We start from the raw sequence: 18,546 nt of genomic DNA, 5'->3' as shown, positions 1-18,546 counted from the left end.
AAAGTCAGGCCTCACAGGAACCTCCAGCTATCTAAGTATTTGCAGCGCGTGTCCTTATCCACTCAAATGAACCAGCGGAGTCCACAGCCAGCAGAGGAGATTAGGAGAGAGAGAGAGAGAGAGAGAGAGAGAGCTTTGCTGAGTTTGGGTTCATGCGCTTTTCAACTCCTCAGAGAGTCTGCATGCGATGAAATCTGTTGTAAACCTTCGCAAGTGACAGAAAAAAAGTGTAAAATCTACAGCGAGAACCGTGTGGCCTTATGATTAACGTCGAACAGCGGAACCACAAAAGGGGCGACAGAGGTGAGATGAGCCATGCAGCGAGAGGATGATTGCGCCACAGTGTTTGTGTCGAGTTAGTCGACTCCAATGCGACTCTGTCCTACTCTGAGCGAGCTCAAGATACACACAAAGAAAGAAAGGGTGGGGGGAAAATACATAATTATTCTGTATCCGTTCTGGGCCCGGGCTCTCATTTTCACAATCTCCTCTCTGCAGTACTAAGCAAGTGTTCACCGCCGACCTGACAAGAATTGTCAATGATTTCTCCCGTGCTCGGCTGACAATCCCTCTGTGTGTGTGCAAGGGATTTAATTCCTAAAGCTGCTCCGAGTCAAAGGCTAATTTTGTGCTACGCGAATTAGCAAAGGCAAATGAAAGCAAGGCCGGGATAAATCCGCGCTGCCTTTACTTCATATTCAGCTGTCAGCTCATTATAATCAAGAACATCCTTCAAAAATAATGGAAAAGGCACACTTTTGCTTGGAATACTGGCACGCTTCGTGTATTTCTCCACGTTGCCTCTTTGGGGACACGCTTGGATTTTTGACTGGCAGAGATTATTTAGGCAACCTCACGCCGGAGACATATTCCTGCCAATAAACAAAGGGTATCTGTTCAGGATTGCCGGTGCCACAGAGAGCGCGGTGTTGTGCCAAAAAGTGCTCCCAGAGCAAATGAGCAAGCGATCAGTATTCACTGCCATGCGGAACTCTCCCTGTAGTGCATTTGAAATGAACAGAGGGATCGTGGTTAGGGTTGAATCAGGATCTATGAGGCCGAATCAAATCGCTTATATTTTTCACGAGTCACTGCGAAAGGCCACCACATGGCCGACAGACGCCTTATTCTGAAATGTCTTTTAATTCATCCCCAGAGGCCCAGAGGTGCTTTGGCTTTCTCTCTTTTTTTTTTTGTTGTATTATTTGGAGCTGGCAGTAATTAGGACACCCCGAGTCTTCCAGTGAGCAGCCAAATGGAAAACATTGGCTACACTGTGGAAACGAAACATCTGGTGTATTGTGATATAGACCTGTTGGAAAATAAATAAATAAATGGGGTTTACAATCAATTAGGCGAGTTACTAAGGTGCCTGTAGCTATAGCAGTCGTGAATGTGCCGTGTGTTCGAGATATGCGATGATTTTTGTCTGAAACGGCGTAAACAACCAATGGAGCAAATGCAAACTTGTACTTTTAGGAGAAGCGAAATGTTCAGGTGAAGCACCATGCACTCCAAAATTATTGTCTTGTTTTCCAGTACAAATATCTAAATATTCTTAAATCAAGATACATTCATGTAGGCCTATTTGAGTTGCTTTCTTAAAAAAACAAAAAAAAACAACAAACCTCAAAATTAAGTGAGGTTTTGCTTAAAAAATGCCAAATATCTGCCATTGGGGTAGGAAAAATAATATTATTTTCTTTATGAATTAAGTTTATTTTTCTTACTCCATTTACAGAATTTTTTTCCTCTTCTCTTGTTTGAAGCATAAACTATGGAAACCTGTTTATGACACAGAATTTAAATAAATAAATAAATTAATTAATAATAAAACAAATAAAGTTAAAAAAGGGTAATTGCTGATTTTTCTCTCAAAATTTTGAGATACATTTTTTTTTCTCCAGAATTGCACGTTTATATCTACTAATTTTGTTTATATCTTGCAATTATGAAGTCGGAACTGCAACATACAGCATAGGAATTCTGACTTTTTTCGCCTTTCCAGGTTTACATCTCGCAATTCTGTTTTTTTGTTTGTTTGTTTTTCAGCAACAGAATAAAAAAATAAAAAGGTAATTGCGACTTTTTTCTCAAAATTCTGACTTTTCTCACAATTGTGAGTTATACATTTACAAATCTGACTATTTCCTCAGAATCTTAAGTTTATGTCTCGTAATTCTGAGACTATATCTTGCAATTTTTAGAACAAAAAAGTCAGAATTTCAAGAAAAAAAAAAAAAAAAAAATTTTATTGTTACATAAAAAGTTGCAATTAATTAATTTTATTTTTTCTTCCCATAGTGGAAACAGGTTTCCATAATGAACTCACTTACTTTTGACAAAATTTTCAAGTAAATGTATCTTCATTAAAAAATTTTTTTTTTGACATTTATACTGTAAAACAAGATAAAAATACTGAATTAGAATTATTATTTGTTTGTTGATCTAAACCCTCAGCCCTCACAGGTCCATTTAACATTTTACAGGTCCGCCTGATTTGTTTGCACTTTCCAAGAAGAAACACACAGCCCTAGTGGCACCTTTAGTATTTTGAGTTTTCAAATGCTTTATATTTAGAACAAAGCATTTTGTGTTAATGACTTAAAAAGCACTGAAACTAAATTACTGCTTCTAACTATGTCAATGTTTATTCCGGCTCTCCATTCTCTGCGCAGTATTTTTAGCGAACAGTTCCTGGTCTCTGACTGCTGAAATAATATGCAACAGCTAAAGACTCACCCGCAGCACTTTATAGAACAAGACAGGTTGTTATGAGACGCATTACGCCTTCACTAAAACAGGGCCAAAAACATCTTTCACACATCGCCTTCATTCCTGCAGGGAATTTCAGGCTCGACCACGGTCCACCTCAAATTAATGACCTAATGAAGCCCGGTGTGTTTACCTCAGAGTATAATGCAATGTTTTATGTATACCCTTTAAGCGTGTGTAGACGCTCGTCTGACAAATACCAATTAGCCCAGAGAAGCTGGGGTTTGTATTGGCTTTATGCGGTTGTCTGCTTTCATTGCATGTCTTTGTCTCAGATGTCTTTTTATGGATTTCAAACTCACGTCTGTGTGGGCCATGGCAGCACTGAAGGATTTCTTCACAATAAAGGACATAGAGAGACTAATTATGGTGCTGTCAAGGGATTTTATACATAGCAGAGATGAAACTGGAATCTACATCTTCATATCGGCTTCCTCTAGTTATAACTAACATGAAAGTCCTCTGTTTTCCAGAAAATACTCTTTGGAGGTACGCCATAGCTTTGTTCTGGAATGAAAGAAAGAGAATTAAACCGTGCTTCACCGATATAATGCATGATAAGTGTCAGTGGTGTAGCATACATTGACATACGACTTAAAGGCCTTCAGATGTTCATTTAAAAACATCAAGGTTGAACAAGGGTAGATTTCAGACTGTGGCTGATGTCATCTGTCATGCTTTTCTGTCTGGTTTAAATGTTAACTCTTCCCTAATCCGTGCCAAATACTTGAGCATTAAAGGGGTCATATGATGCTGCTAAAAAGAACATTATTGTGTGTATTTGGTGTAATGAAACGCGTTTATGCGGTTTAAAGTTCAAAAAACACATTATTTTCCACATACTGTACATTATTTTTTCTCCTCTATGCCCCGCCTTTCGAAACGTGTAGATTTTTACAAAGCTCATCGGTCTTCGTGTCCATTTTTGGAAGGCCAAACAAAGTAGTTTCACTTTCACAACGAAACAGCGTCACACACGGCGGCCTTGAGTGAGCAGAGGCAGGCGAGCTTGAGAACGGCGCGGCCGGCGGATTCGACGAAGGAGTGTCCGGCGGGCTTGCGGCAACCACATGTGACGACCCCGGGCTGGACTCCGCTTCGTCCATGGTGAAAGCCGATCCGGCGATCCACAGCGCAAAGTTGATGTATTTCCTAAGCGACCAGCACGGATCAGCTCCAGGCATGACGAAGTGGATATCGTCCTCTTTTGGAAGGCCAAACAAAGTAGTTTCACTTTCACAAGGAAACACACAGCGCCTTCACGATATGGCGGCAGCGGCAACAACAATACTACAGCGAGAATAAAAGTTACGCCTTCTTTCTTCGCGTGAACATTTGTGCGGCGTTATGCAAATCTTCCCACATTGTGATGTAGACAAGTGGGGGCGTGTTGGAACGAGCCGTTTTAGGTAGGCGTGGTTGACTCTTAATTTTTATAAAGAATATCTCTTTGGATTTGAGACTTTAGTCTTTGCAACTTTACAGATCTTCTTTATACACCAAGAGCTTGTAACACTCCAAAGAGAAAGGAAAAATTGAAATCGCATCATATGACCTCTTTAAGATAAGATGTTGCTATATTCTGATTAGTAATTTCTGAAACCTTGTAGTTCACAATCAACACTTACAAAGAATGATTAGAAATTCAATAGCACCTTCTAAACTCATGAGTTCTGGGAAACCCAACTCATCACTTATGCCTAAACTATAATGTTTTTTAATCCTGTGGGCATAGATTTTTAAATATAAATTTTCCAAAAGGGAAATCACAGCAATGCCATAGAATAACCATTTTGGTTCCCAAAAGAAATGTTCAGTGGACATGTCTTAAAAGAATCATTTCTTTAATTAATGATCAGAAGGTCTTTTTCTATTTAAACCATACTCTTAAAAATGAAGGTTCTTTATTGCCATCTATGGTTTTCTGAAGAAACTTTAACATCCATGGAACATTTCCATTGCCCAAAAGGTTCTTTATAGTGAAAAAAACGTTTTAGATGATTGGATTATTCAAAAGTTCGTAAAAGTAAAGGGGAAAAAATGGTTCTTTTAAGAACGGATCACTGAAAGGTTCTTTGAGGAACCAAAAAATGGTTCTTCTATGGCATCACTGCAATTTCTAAGACTGCGAATAATCGTTTGTGCTTTGAGAAGGTTCCATGAATGTTAAAGTTTCTTTAAGAAATCAGAAATCCCCATAAAAAACTTTATTTTTAAGAGCGCAGCATTATTGATTTATGTTACTCCAACATATGATAGCTTCTATTTAAAAAACAAAAAAACAAAAACAAACATTTTTATATTTGACATTTCCATCAGGAAAAAGAAATAAATGCATCTTGAGATGTAATTTCTTCCTAAAAATTGGTTCAACCCCCATCACACTTGGGTCTAGAGTCGCTGGCTGTAAATATGTTGAAAATAATTAGATCTTATCTCAAGTTATTTATATCTGCTTTGGCTTTCCTGCATGCTGTGTCCCTCACTCGCTCTGTCACTCAGGAGAATGTGGACCCGTGAGATAGAGCGCACAAACATTTCATTAACCAGATGCTAATGACTCGCATGCTAATGTTTGCATAGATTACTGGCTTGGAGCTGAAAGCAGAGACGTTCCCCCTTTTCGCTCGCTGCGGCTGACAAATTCTGGATTTATTTATTTGGACTTTTCTGGCGTTCTTGTCGGTGACTGTAAACATCATGTCGCAGGAGGTTGATTAAAAGCACAGGCTTCATAGATGTTTCCCAGATCAAGTCCAGGTCACTTGAGAGACAAAGACAGTTTCATAAAGCATGCAATGTTATATTCTTAAACCTTTAATATTGCATTGTGGCCTCTGGTATGCAAAGTAATAATATCATCTATAACTATATACATGCATCGTGTTCACAAAACACCAATGGAATAAATAAGTGACCAATTTACATGCACAAGAATATTTCAATAATATTCCAAACTTGGTAATATATGTCTCACTGTACCAACGTTTTTATTACTCAATTATAAACATTATCTGTAATATTGATTTATTCTTGTGCATGTCCATAATACAGTAAGGTTAAGTCCTCCAAAATAAGAGGTCAAGCACTCAAATTTGGAGTGAGGGGAGACAGATATGAACAGTTAAAGACATTAGCATAAATCAATATACAAATAAAACATTACAACAGTCATATATTTAAAAAGGTTACTGGCCTACAATTTCATCCTTCACCCTCTTGTCTGCTATTGTAAAAAACATGAATGAGAATGAATTAGTTGGCTAAAATGCTGAAAATTGTGTGTAATAAACAGCAAACATGATCATGTGGGAATATTCCAATAGAAAATGGTGTGGGTGTGTGTGTGTGTGTGTGTGTGTGTGTGTAAGACTGATTCATAATGTGGTATGAAATCTACCTAATCACTGATTGGGTTAATGAGCTGAATATAGGCAGAAACTGGGAAATAGCCTAAGGAGCCACATCGCAGACCACACTATGCTTGAATAACTCATACTTAATAACTTACATCCCATACTTAATGCTGTTCTTTTAAACTTTCTATTAATAATAATAATAATAAAAAAAATCTGAAAATGCATCAAGGTTTCCACAAAAAAAAAAAAAAAAAAGAATGATGGTAAGAAATGTTTCTTGAGCATCAAATCATCATATATGAAAGATTTCTGAAGGATCATGTAACACTGGACACTGGAGCAACGATGCTGAAAAATCGGCTTAGCATCACAGGAATAAATTACATTGTAATATAGAAAATAGTTATTTAAAACTGTAAAAATATTTCACAATATTACTATTTTACTGTATTTTTAATCAACTAAATGCACCCTTGGTGAGCATACAAGATTTTTTCAAAAACGTTTAAAATGTTATTGACAAACTTTTGATTGGTGCTGTATATATAAGCCCAATTTCAAACCCATTAAATGCATCCATCCATCCATCCTGCAACTGTATTTACTGACTGATGTCTTTCGAAATGCTGGACTTATAGCCGACTCAACCAAAAGTGCACTCCTGCTGTCTACTATAATTCCCTATAGTTTTAACACCTAATTTTTCAAACAAGTAAAGGTGCTTTTTATGCCCCTGCACTAAGAAAGAAAAAAATAGAAAAGAACTAGAGGCGTCTGATGTGTGCATATATCCACTGACCCACAGACCCCCTGCAGCGACAGAGTCTGCAGTGTCTGCTCGTCACAAATGAATGACAGCGCACACTGCACACAGTCTTTACAAGATGGGGAAATTACAAAACATACGGTACTACATCTGCACTCATATAACATAACAAAGCAACATTTTCTCTTGAATTCATTCTTAAAAATAAAGCTTCATACATTAAACCTTCCCATTGCACAAAAGGCTGTAGTGGATAAAAGTTATTCATATGACATCACCACAGTAAGGTTCTAGGGGAGCCAAAAATTGTGCTTCTTTGGCATTGCTGTGAAAACCCATGGCTCCTCTTAAGATTGCAGGCTAATGAAAGTTCATGAATAAAAATGTCAAATTGGGTTCAATTGGGATCTTGCATTGAGCTATTGTCAATCTTAATTGTTTAAACATCTTATTGCTAATAACTAGATGTTAAATGATCAATATTATAGTTTTGACATCTTTTTGAGAAGATCAAATACTCTGCTTTATATGCGGTTTCCAAATCAATACATATTGTTTAATGCAAGTGCACTTACATAACCATTCAATAGTTTGGAGTCAGAAAGCTTTTTAAGCTCTTATTCTCACCAAGGCTGCATTTATTTGTTGAAAAATACAGCATAAACAGTAATATTGTGAAATGTTATTACAATTTTGAATAACTGTTTTCTATTTGAATATATTTTAAAATGGCATTTATTCCTGTGATCAAAGCTGAATCTTCAGCATCATTACTCCAGTCTTCAGTGTCACATGAGCCTTCAGAAATCATTCTAATATGCTGATTTGCTGCTCAAGAAACATTTATCATCACTTTTGAAAACAGTGGAGACGATTCATATTTTTGTGGAAACCATGTTATCGGTTTTCCAAGACTGATGAATAGAACGTTCAAAAGAATCACATCCATTTAAAATAAAATTATTTTAAAAGTATGGTCTGAGATTGAATCTCAAATGCCAGAACTCAAGCACAGGATATGAGGCATACTATGGTGAAGGTTTGCCTCATGAATATTAATTACTTGCATGACTGGGCAGTCTAGAAAGGTTACCAAGCAACGTCAGCACGGCCTAATTAATATTCATGAGATTAGCCATCACCATGTCATAACAACTGCTGACTGGACTGCAAATTTAATGCCCATTGCAGCATTTCAGTCAATTCTTTATATAAAAAAAAGGTACTTCATATTTAATCTTTTCTAGTTTTCCACACAAACCCTCAGCTGCATATTTTCATGCATTTAGAATTCTGAGAAAAATGGGAATTTGTATTAAATTTGCCACACTGTTTGACTATGATTGAACAACATTGACATAACTTTCTCTCAACTTTCTAATGCTGGAGCGATATGTCACTTCTAACCACTGGAGAATAACCCCCCTGATGTAATCCAATTATATACACTGTGCATCTGCTAATACAGTACATTTGTCAGATGTCAAGTATAGGCTCTTCAAGATTTATTAGATTTCAGTAAAATACCATAAAAACCCCACAAACCAGCTTTTAATAGCACTAGAACAGAGTGTGAAAATGTGTTGTATCTACCATCTGGATCTACACACTGATGCTGTCACATGTTGCCAAAACAGTTGTTTTATACATATTTCAGAGCTGCATCTTCAAGATATTTAGTTTTTGTTTTTCACGCAGTGAGATTTGAAGTGTCATCAACAATTATTGTAATTTAAATGGTGCGGTTATGCTGTAAATATGGATAACTGACACGGTCCATAATGGCTGAGGTCATTCTGGTATCGAATGGTTTTTTTTGTGAGCGAGCAGTGTATGTTTCTCTTCTCTCTCTGTGTCAGCAGTGACAGCACAATCCCAGGAGACCCGAACGATCAATAGGGTGTGAGACAGGGGTTCACAAAACTAATCAAACTTGTGTTACGTATGTCACCTCTACACAGCCAGTTCTGACATACTGTAAGAGAAATCTCTCTGTAAACAGTGCAGATACACTTGCATAAGATATCCGAAATAAAAAAAAAAAACAGGGACATTTCTAGTCTAGTAAATCAATATATCATTGAAAATTACACTTTTCTCCATGTGGTAAAAAAAAGGTGGACTATTTTGCTTTTGTGTGTTTTGACCATTGTAAATGTTACTGTAATGAACTACGATATATCATACTCTATCATAAAACTCTAAATTGCACTACCATTGAAAAGCATGAGGTCAATAAGATTTCTTTATTTTTTCAAGAAGTGGTTACTTCTTTTCAGCAAGGAAGCAATAAATTGATCAAAAATGACAGTAAAGACATTTATAAGCTTTCGAAAGATTTCTATTTCAAATAAATGCTGTTCATGTGAACTCTCTGTTCATCAAAGAGTTCTAAGAGGGGAAAAAAAAAAAAAACTTTACCAATATCAGCATATTAGGATCATGTGAAACTGAAGAATGAAGTAATGTCTGCAGAAAATTCATCTTTCCATCACATGAATAAATTACATTTTAAAATATATTCAAATAGAAAACAGTTATTTTAAATTGCAATAATATTTCACAATATTACCGTTTTTCTTGTATTTTTTTTTAAATGCAGCCTTGGTGAACAAATAATGAGAATGAGATATAATGAGAAAAAAAAGATGATTGGACACCCTACGCTTTCAAATCATTAAGCAGATATGAGGACCAAAAAATGATGACATACATGACCCTCTCTGTTTCGTGTTTGTGTTATGATCAAACATAAAATAAGGTATAAACAGAAATATGTATAATTGACTCATCAGCTTGGTGATGGGAATTGAGAACCAACCAGACAGCCACTGGGGAGGCCAGAAAACTCCAAACACAACACTATAATTAAAAAGCTTTTAGTTGAGAAAAAGATAACCCCCCCCCCCATGCAGAACACATATGATTCCTGTATTTCAGTATGAGGGGGTCCTAACCCCTAATAAAGTCTAAGAGGTAATTATTTACTCACCTTCATGCCATTCCACACTTGCATGACATTCTTTCTATGGTAAAGTAGTCTATTTGATTCACACACTGATTTGTACGAGGAACAGAATAAAATTTAGATATTTACTCACTGAAAATCTTGACATGCACCATTGTCCTCCTTGGTGTGCTCATGAGAGAAGAACAGATGTTTGATTCATGAATGAATCCTATTGAGTCAGACTTTCTTAATGAATCAGTTCATCCAGTTCACAAAGCTCACTAAAAGAGAAAAATATCAGTTATTTTATTCAACAAAATGCAGTTTGTTCTTCAAACAAAGCATATGTATGACTTCAGAAGGCTTAGAATAGAGTGCACGAGTCATGTGTGGTATTTTTAGGGTGTCTTAATAGTACTCTTGCATCTTTTCTGAAGCTTTCGTTCCCATGGGGACTAATGGATGAAAAAGAACGACCAATATGATTCTCCTAGTTGTTCATGGAAAAAATAGCAGCATACGGGTTTGCACCCATGAGGGTGAGTACGCATATCTCTTAGAGAGGTGAATTTGGTTGCACTTTATTTTGTGACTTCACTAGGCTTAATATAATGAACTTTAAAAAAACATTTAACAACTGGTATGGGAGCATTAAGCATGACATAACTAATATATGCCTTCCTACAACTTGCAGCATGGTTGTTTTAGTATTTTTGAGATTTAAATTTTTTTATTAATATTTTAAATGTGATTTTATATTTTACGTTTTCCTTTTGATTAAAGTTTTAGTATTGTTGTTGTGTATTTACGTCAGTTTTAATAGTTATTGTTTTATTGTACATATTTCTACTTTCAGTTTCAGTTACTTTAGTATAACAAAGTTAAACTAAATGAAAATTACTTGAAAGTTTTTTTTTTTTTATTATTATTATTATTATGGAAGCCCACTTTTGTCACTGAATAAAATATAAAATAAAAAAAGCAAAATATGCTTTTTTTTCTCACAATTGCGAGTTTCAATTAATTGAATTCATTCAATCCTGCCATTCTGACTTTACATCTTGCAATTCTGACTTTATAACTCGAAATTGTGAGTTTATATGACACAATACTGAGAAAAAAAGGATTGTGAGTTTATATCTCACAATTCTGACTTCATTTCTCAGAATTGATGTCTCATAATTCGGAGAAAAAAAAAGTCAGAATTGTGAGATAACGGTAAACGTGAGATAGCTTTGCGGTAAACATGAAACAAAATCGTAATTACTTTTTTTAATGCTTTTATTCAGTAGTGGAAATGGGCTTCCATATATTTTAGCTTATTACAGTTAATGTTTACTTTATTTCAAGTAACAAAAATGTATGGTTTAATTTTTTTGTTAACTACAATAACCCTGCTTTGCGGTAAACATGAAACTAAATCGCATCCACACAGGTTTGCCTCCTACAATTGCCTATGCCAGGACATAAAACTACTAAAGTAAAGATAGCTATTTCTCTAAGCAGCAAGCTAGTGTGCTGTTAAAGCAATTGAGTGTGTAATAGATACCTAATTCAGTTCCAGGACAGAGAGGAACGGTGCTTTACAATGATGCAACCTCCAAATTGAGGTTTTAATTGTTACGTGTCAAATTATCTACATCCTGATAACAGTAGTTAGAAAAGCCTCTAAAATCGTTTCCAATTATAGTGTACATTTAGCCGTAAGTGGACAGATTATGAAATTGTAGGGTGCAATGCTTAGCGTGACGCTCTTAGAACGGAATATGTTTTTTGGTTCTTCTTATTTACTGCTGAGGAAAACAAGGGCTGTTTTTGCAGCTTCTTTCGGCCGTTGATTGTTAATTTATTAAATATGAAACATTGTATGGCACCTATGCTGATTGGATATTTTGTCCAGGGCTGCATGGCTAGCCTCTTCTGGTAAAATCCTAATCAGGAAAAGAGGAACGGCAATCAAATGGATAGGCCTGTCGGGCTTCCTCTTGTTGCTAAGAGACAGGTGTAAAATGAAAGTTCTGCTCTGAAGGAGTGTTTTGTGTAATTGTGACTGTTCAGCACAAAACCGGCCGTATCTTTCCTCTACAGTTTGAAGGTACAGGAGTCTATTGACAGTTTTCTGAGATATCTGCCATATGCCGTCAACCACGGCAAACACAGAGCTTTCTACACAGTAAGTTCTGCGCTCCTGCAGATAATGGCGAGATTGCCATTCGGCGCTCTATGTTTGCTGTTGAAAAGGAAAAGGAGAATTGTGAAACTATTACTGATACTGATGTGAATGAAATACTTAAGTCGAAATTTAAAGCTGCACCCACAAATAAAATTAAACCGAGCGCCGAGGCCTTTGAGCAAAATCACATTCATAAACACATATTCATGACTCATTTAAAAACATTGCTCAGGAAACACATTCTGACTTCGGCCAGCAAGGGCTTAAACTGCGTTTAGCGAATGGTTTAATTTCTGTTTCCATTTGCACAAGGTTTAGGGCCACCGCCTGAACATTTTGCTTTGACAGACTGAGTATATTTGCGAACAATTTGCCAGTCGCACGCTAAGAAAACAGTTAATTCGGGAACTGTTAATTCCAACAAAACACTCTTTGCTCTTTTCAGCTTCACTCAGACATGGACCATGAAGATGGAAGTGTGAAGTACGTCCTCACCGGAGATGGGGCCGGAACTGTTTTCGAGATTGATGAGAACTCGGGTGATATCCACGCCACCAGGAGGCTTGACAGGGAAGAGAAAGCATTGTACACACTGAGCGCCAAAGCCGTCAACAAAACCTCCGGACAGGATCTGGAGAGGGCCTCGGAATTCATCATCAAAATCCATGACATCAATGACAACGAGCCAAAGTTTGCCAAGGACACCTACGTGGCCAGTGTATCAGAGATGTCGAATGTTGGTGAGTATGAGTTGCTGGCACAAGATGTTCTGCCAAATTTACAAAAGTTATTTTTTTTAAGGAGAAAATGTATTGTTATGGGTTATATAATGCTTTTCTGCATATATGGGGTGGAAGGAAATGAAACTTTTCTGAAAATGTACTCACCTTCAGGCCATCCGGGATGTAGATGAGTTTTTCTTAATTTGAACACAGTTGGAGAAATGTAGCATTACATCACTTGCTCACCAGTCGATCCTCTGCAGTGAATGGGTGCCGTCAGAATGAGAGTCCAAACAGCTGACCACAAGAACATCACAACAATTGACAAGTATTGTTAATCGTTAATGTCTTTTGGAAGGAAAATCTGCATGCTCATGGCGTTTAAACCTTTGCTTCTAGCCAAAATTTAGATCCATAATCTATAATAACGCTTCCTCCAGTGAAAAAGTCCATCTCCTCTTGTCTCTCAATTCAAAATCCACAACATATGTATTTAGGATCGTTTTGACTCGTAAATGGTGCTTGATCTGTGCGTATTTCTCCCCTGATTTGGATTAGTTGACTTTTTCACTGGAAATCAATATCGTAGATAGAGGACTTTTATTTTAGCCTGAAACAACAGTCTGAAGTTAAAAACGTCTTGATGGATTTATTACAAAGAAGCATCTTTTCACATATGTTAACTGTTGGACTGGAGTCATGTCGATTACTTGTGGATTATTGTGATGGTTTTATCAGCTGTTTGGACTCTCATTCTGACGGCACCCATTCACTGCAGAGGATCTATTGGTGAGCAAGTGAAGGAATGCTAAATTTCTCAGAATCTGTTCTGATGAAGGAGCAAACTCATCTACAGATGAAAAGCCTGAGGGAAATACATTTTCAGCACATTTTCATTTTTTGGATGAATTATTATTTTAATATAATTATTATCATTTTATTTATTTTATTTTTTTAGAGGGAACCGAAATGTACAATATTAACATTTTGTCAGTATCTAAAATGTGATTATTTACTTCAGAAAAATACATATTTACAATCCCACTGGCTGGGACTGGAATTGCAGTTCTCCACATTTTACATACAAAAACTCATGAATGCATCAAATGACAACTACGGGTGCATCTCAATAAATTAGAATGTCGTGGAAAAGTTCATTTATTTCAGTAATTCAACTCAAATTGTGAAACTCGTGTATTAAATACATTCAATGCACACAGACTGAAGTAGTTTAAGTCTTTGGTTCTTTTAATTGTGATGATTTTTGCTCACATTTAACAAAAACCCACCAATTCACTATCTCAACAAATTAGAATACTTCATAAGACCAATAAAAAAAACATTTTTAGTGAATTGTTGGCCTTCTGGAAAGTATGTTCATTTACTGTACATGTACTCAATACTTGGAGGGGCTCATTTTGCTTTAATTACTGCCTCAATTCGGCGTGGCATGGAGGTGATCAGTTTGTGGCACTGCTGAGGCAATTTGAGTTGAATTACTGAAATAAATGAACTTTTCCACGACATTCTAATTTATTGAGATGCACCTGTATTTTGTAGATTTTTACATCCAGGTGCAAGTTATTTTCATTAATGCCAATCACATACTCACTCACACACACTCACTCACTCACTCACTCACACTCACACACTCACCCTCACACACACACACACACGCACACGCACATGCACACACACACACACGCACACACACACACACACACACACAAGAATCTCATTTACATCAAAGTGCCTCCATTAAAACATCCAAAGCAAAATAAGCTATGGACTTTTTAAATATATAAAACAGGCTTAAAAACAAAAGATTTCAGAAGGATAATTCAAAATGATTACATGTTAAGCAGAAAAAGCGGATGCGTGTTTACCAAGCAGTCAAAACGGTCTCCAGCATGACGAGCAGAGTGACATTGGCCAATAAAGGAAAACAATAAGTAAACGGAAAACACTTTCTTACAGCCACTTAATCAACGCTGATTAAAACTATGACAAACATTCAACTTCACGTGATTTTCAGGGAGGATAAAGATCTTACAATATCCCTTCTGAATTCATTCAATTATCAGTGATTTTAAACCCATTAAGAGCGGCAGAGAGAATCAAAGTAAATGAACGGGATGCAGCAAGCTGAAATCAATTACTCTTCACGAAGCAACAAATTAACCCGCAGGTTTATCTCAAATGAATCAAAACTCATTTGCAGTTCCGACAAAAACAAGGCAGCCGGTTTTGATTAAAGATTTTGTGCTATGATAAGATAATCATTGTGGATCTTAATCATTGTGACCTGGCAAATGAATCAAAGATCAATCACTAGGAAATGAGGAAATTGTGTTTGAAGTGGTCCTGGTGTACCTATTTGTGATTGTCAATTCATAAAGCACTGTTTGAGAACGCTTGACAATGTGTCAGAGGTTACCAAACAGAAATTAAATATTTTCGCATTTTTACTTATGCCATTTTGACACCTTAATAATAATTAGAGGGTGAGATGTATTGCCCCCTAGAGCACAATCTTCATCATAGAAATGGCCCATCACATCAACCTGCCAGTGATTGAGAGGGACACAATAGCAATACTTAATTTATAATAATAATAATAATAATAATAGTAATAATAACAACAACAACAACAACTATTATTATTCTAATAAAATACTAGTATTAAAATATTTTTTTCTTATTTTGAAGCATATTTTTCATGAAGTAGGCAGAATGAATGAATGGATGAATGAATGAATAACTAACCAGTGCTTCAGCTTACCACTTGGCATGATACTGTCTTTCTTAGAGAGGTCATATTTCTGTGGCCTTATGTTGTAGATGCTTTTTCCATAATTTCTGTTGAAAGGAGAAATATAATATAATTAGACATATTAATTATCATGTTAGTTATCACATCTATCCTTGTCTAGAAAACAAAGATTCACTGCTTACCTCACTCTCGCATTACAGCAGAAAAAAAATAAGAAACAGAACTAGAAAATGATCTTGATTCAAACTGACCTTTCCTAGTTGGTTAGGACAGGTTAGTTAACCCCTGCTGGTAGATGCCATAACTAAAACCATCTAGGCCAAAACAGCATTTCTCTTTCAGTGACTATTCAGAAGTAGCTGTGTTGTCTGATGCAATGGGGGAAAAAAGTTAGTAAGCAACATGCTGTCAGAAATATTTCATTATATTATAGCAGATGCTTCACTAGTCCCCAGTATTTTTTGAAGCATGAAATGGACTAATATTTTTCCCTGCCTTTCAAGTCACAGCTCAGTCACTAGTGAAGGGTTTGGGACTGTATTCATTCTTGAGGTGTCATCAGCCAATCAGCACTATCGTCACGTCCTTGTCATGACATTTTCAATGCAACATCAAAAAGAAATGTGCTATTAAAGCGTAAAGGTATTCAAAATTCTGTTACGTTCTGGATGTCTCATTGGAGAATAGATCTTAATGCAACCGTGTTTGTTACAATATTGATCCCTGAGGCGTGAAACACTACCAGTCATCCTTTCAGACGAATGCAAGACCACTCCACTCAAGATTCAGGGACTCTCAGTTGGATTCTTACATTCCAGCGCCTGATCTCCTTTATGCCTCCGCCGTCGAGAATCTCAAAGCACCTGTGTTTTACAAGCAATGTTGTTTAATTCAGATTCTTAACATGATACCTGGCAGATTCACTGTCACTACCGATATTTATTTCCCTCACAGATGTAAAAGCATGTCACGTTCCAACAGTTCAACTGTGGCCAGAGTTATTTATTCAACACAATCTGGTAAAAGCAGCCTTGTAAATGGACCACAGTCTTTTCCCCTCAGGCTTTTGCACTTGAAACCCAAGCTCAGCCTTTCTTTTCCGTTTCTCTTTCCATCAGGCTCGTTCTTCCTTTCATATCCGTATTTCTCTGTGGGGTTCAAAGTTACATCATCCCCGGTACTCCGTAACATAAATGGGACACCGTGCTCATTTGACACTTCGCTTGAGCTCTTCCTTTCTCCCGACCGTGTACGAATTCAGGAATGGCTCTGCTTGCCAAACCGTGAGGTCACGGTGGCACTCGCGTTTAAGCCGAACAAACTGGCCATGTGTTGCGAACGTGCCTGCCGTTAATCAGATCTGGCCATCCATGAAGACTGACACTCTGTTTCCCTCCGTGTTATCAGAATGGGACCAGAGGGCGACAGATGTTTCCGCATTCATTAGTATTCTTTGAGCCGTTCGGAGAGCGAATGCCGCTCGGCGGAGATCTTGTTGATGCCAAGGACGCCGCTGATCCATGGCAGAAACAACATGTGCATTCGGTCCACCTTCAGAGGTGAGACTGAGAAGCCGCGAAGTCACCTCTAAAGTCTATTGAGAAGAACGAACAGTAAGATGTCAGTAGTACACAAATGAGAATGGAGAAACCTCTGAGGAATCTACTCACAGGAAGCCGTGAGTGTAATGGAAAGCACAGTTGTTGGCAACTACGAATGAGGAGTGATTTTGCCCTTCACGTGGCAGGAGAAAAATTGTTGTGTCTAGTTATTATCTGAGACCAGGCCAAGATCAGACTTTTGTTGTGGGTAATGGTGTACTACACACTTGAAAACACTACAAGACTTTCAAGTAGAACAAAGGGTGAGTGATACAGCCACAAAAAGAGAGAGAGAGCGAGAGAGAGAGAGAGAGAGAGAGAGAGAGAGATAGAGAGAGAGAGAAAATATTTATATTGTATAGCCTTTTGATGACATTCAAAATCAATTCTGAAGATGGCCAGAGAACCACTGAAAACAGAACAGATCAATCAAACACATAAAATATATGTTTCAATAAAACATTACATCAATAAAAACAGCAATATTTAATCGTTTTAGGTAAAAAAAGTGAAGAAACATTATAGTATAGTACAATAGTATAGCATAATTAATACTAATATATATATATATATATATATATTGAAACGATAATATAAATACTTTGTAATTACATTAAAGTATAGTATTAGTACAATACATATTATATAAATATTTAAAATGATATAAATCAATTATGTAAAACAAAAATCTAATATATATATTTCTGTCATGACAACTCTCGGAGGGATTGGCATGGTGATGTACATGTACATTCATGCATTTGGTCTTGGCGGAATAGATCTGCTACGCTGCTGCTGCTGCTGCTGCAGAGCAAGTACCGAGACTTGCTACTGCCAATACATCCACAACATGCTGCTGTGAGCATGTAATAAATATTGCTGCTGCAAGCATAACATACATTAAATAACCCCATATAGCATACATGAATCAACTTGTAGCAGATCTATACAGGTGGAGCTGGGGAAGGTGGAGGGTTTCTGAAGCAAGCTGCAACTGCTACGGCAAGCACTAGTCATATATTTGAATGTTGAGCAGCGAGCTCATTGGCTACCGATACAGGAGAGAACCAATCAGCTGTGCCATGTGATGATGTCATTAGGTCAGATTGAGTTAGACCTATCGGACTGCGCCATCTAGAGTTTCATGCCAGAACTCTGTATATATATCAGAGTATGTGAGCGGAGTGGAGTGGCAACAATTTCCCCTCCGCGCTCCGAGCATTTAATAATCACTCAGCTCCAGCTCCGCTCCGGGTTCACCATTTCCTGCTCCTGCTCCACTCCTCGCTCGCTGATATCAGAAACACCGCTCCGCGTCTAAAGTATTTCAATATGTTTGAAATATCACAGTTCTGTAAATAACATAGGCTATATTAAAATAAAAAAAATAAAATTACAGGCGAGTTTCAAAGTAGCTTATTGGAACA

At 37.0% G+C, this 18,546-nt stretch overlaps 1 protein-coding gene across 1 annotated transcript in view; it reads left to right on the top strand.

Moving 5' to 3' along the window:
- Nucleotides 1-18,546, top strand: part of LOC107655938 (cadherin-10-like) — a 51,845-nt gene that overhangs the window by 8,890 nt on the left and 24,409 nt on the right. Inside the window, exon 3 of the mRNA XM_016443573.1 lies at nt 12,469-12,763. Coding sequence (XP_016299059.1) covers nt 12,469-12,763 — 295 coding nt within the window. The remainder of the gene's footprint in view (nt 1-12,468; nt 12,764-18,546) is intronic.

This window comes from Sinocyclocheilus anshuiensis, unplaced genomic scaffold (assembly GCF_001515605.1).
Source record: "Sinocyclocheilus anshuiensis isolate Anshui unplaced genomic scaffold, SAMN03320099.WGS_v1.1 scaffold1667, whole genome shotgun sequence".
Lineage (NCBI taxonomy): Eukaryota > Metazoa > Chordata > Actinopteri > Cypriniformes > Cyprinidae > Sinocyclocheilus > Sinocyclocheilus anshuiensis.
The sequence above is the reverse complement of the archived record's forward strand: the minus strand, read 5'-3'. Positions and strand labels throughout refer to the sequence as shown.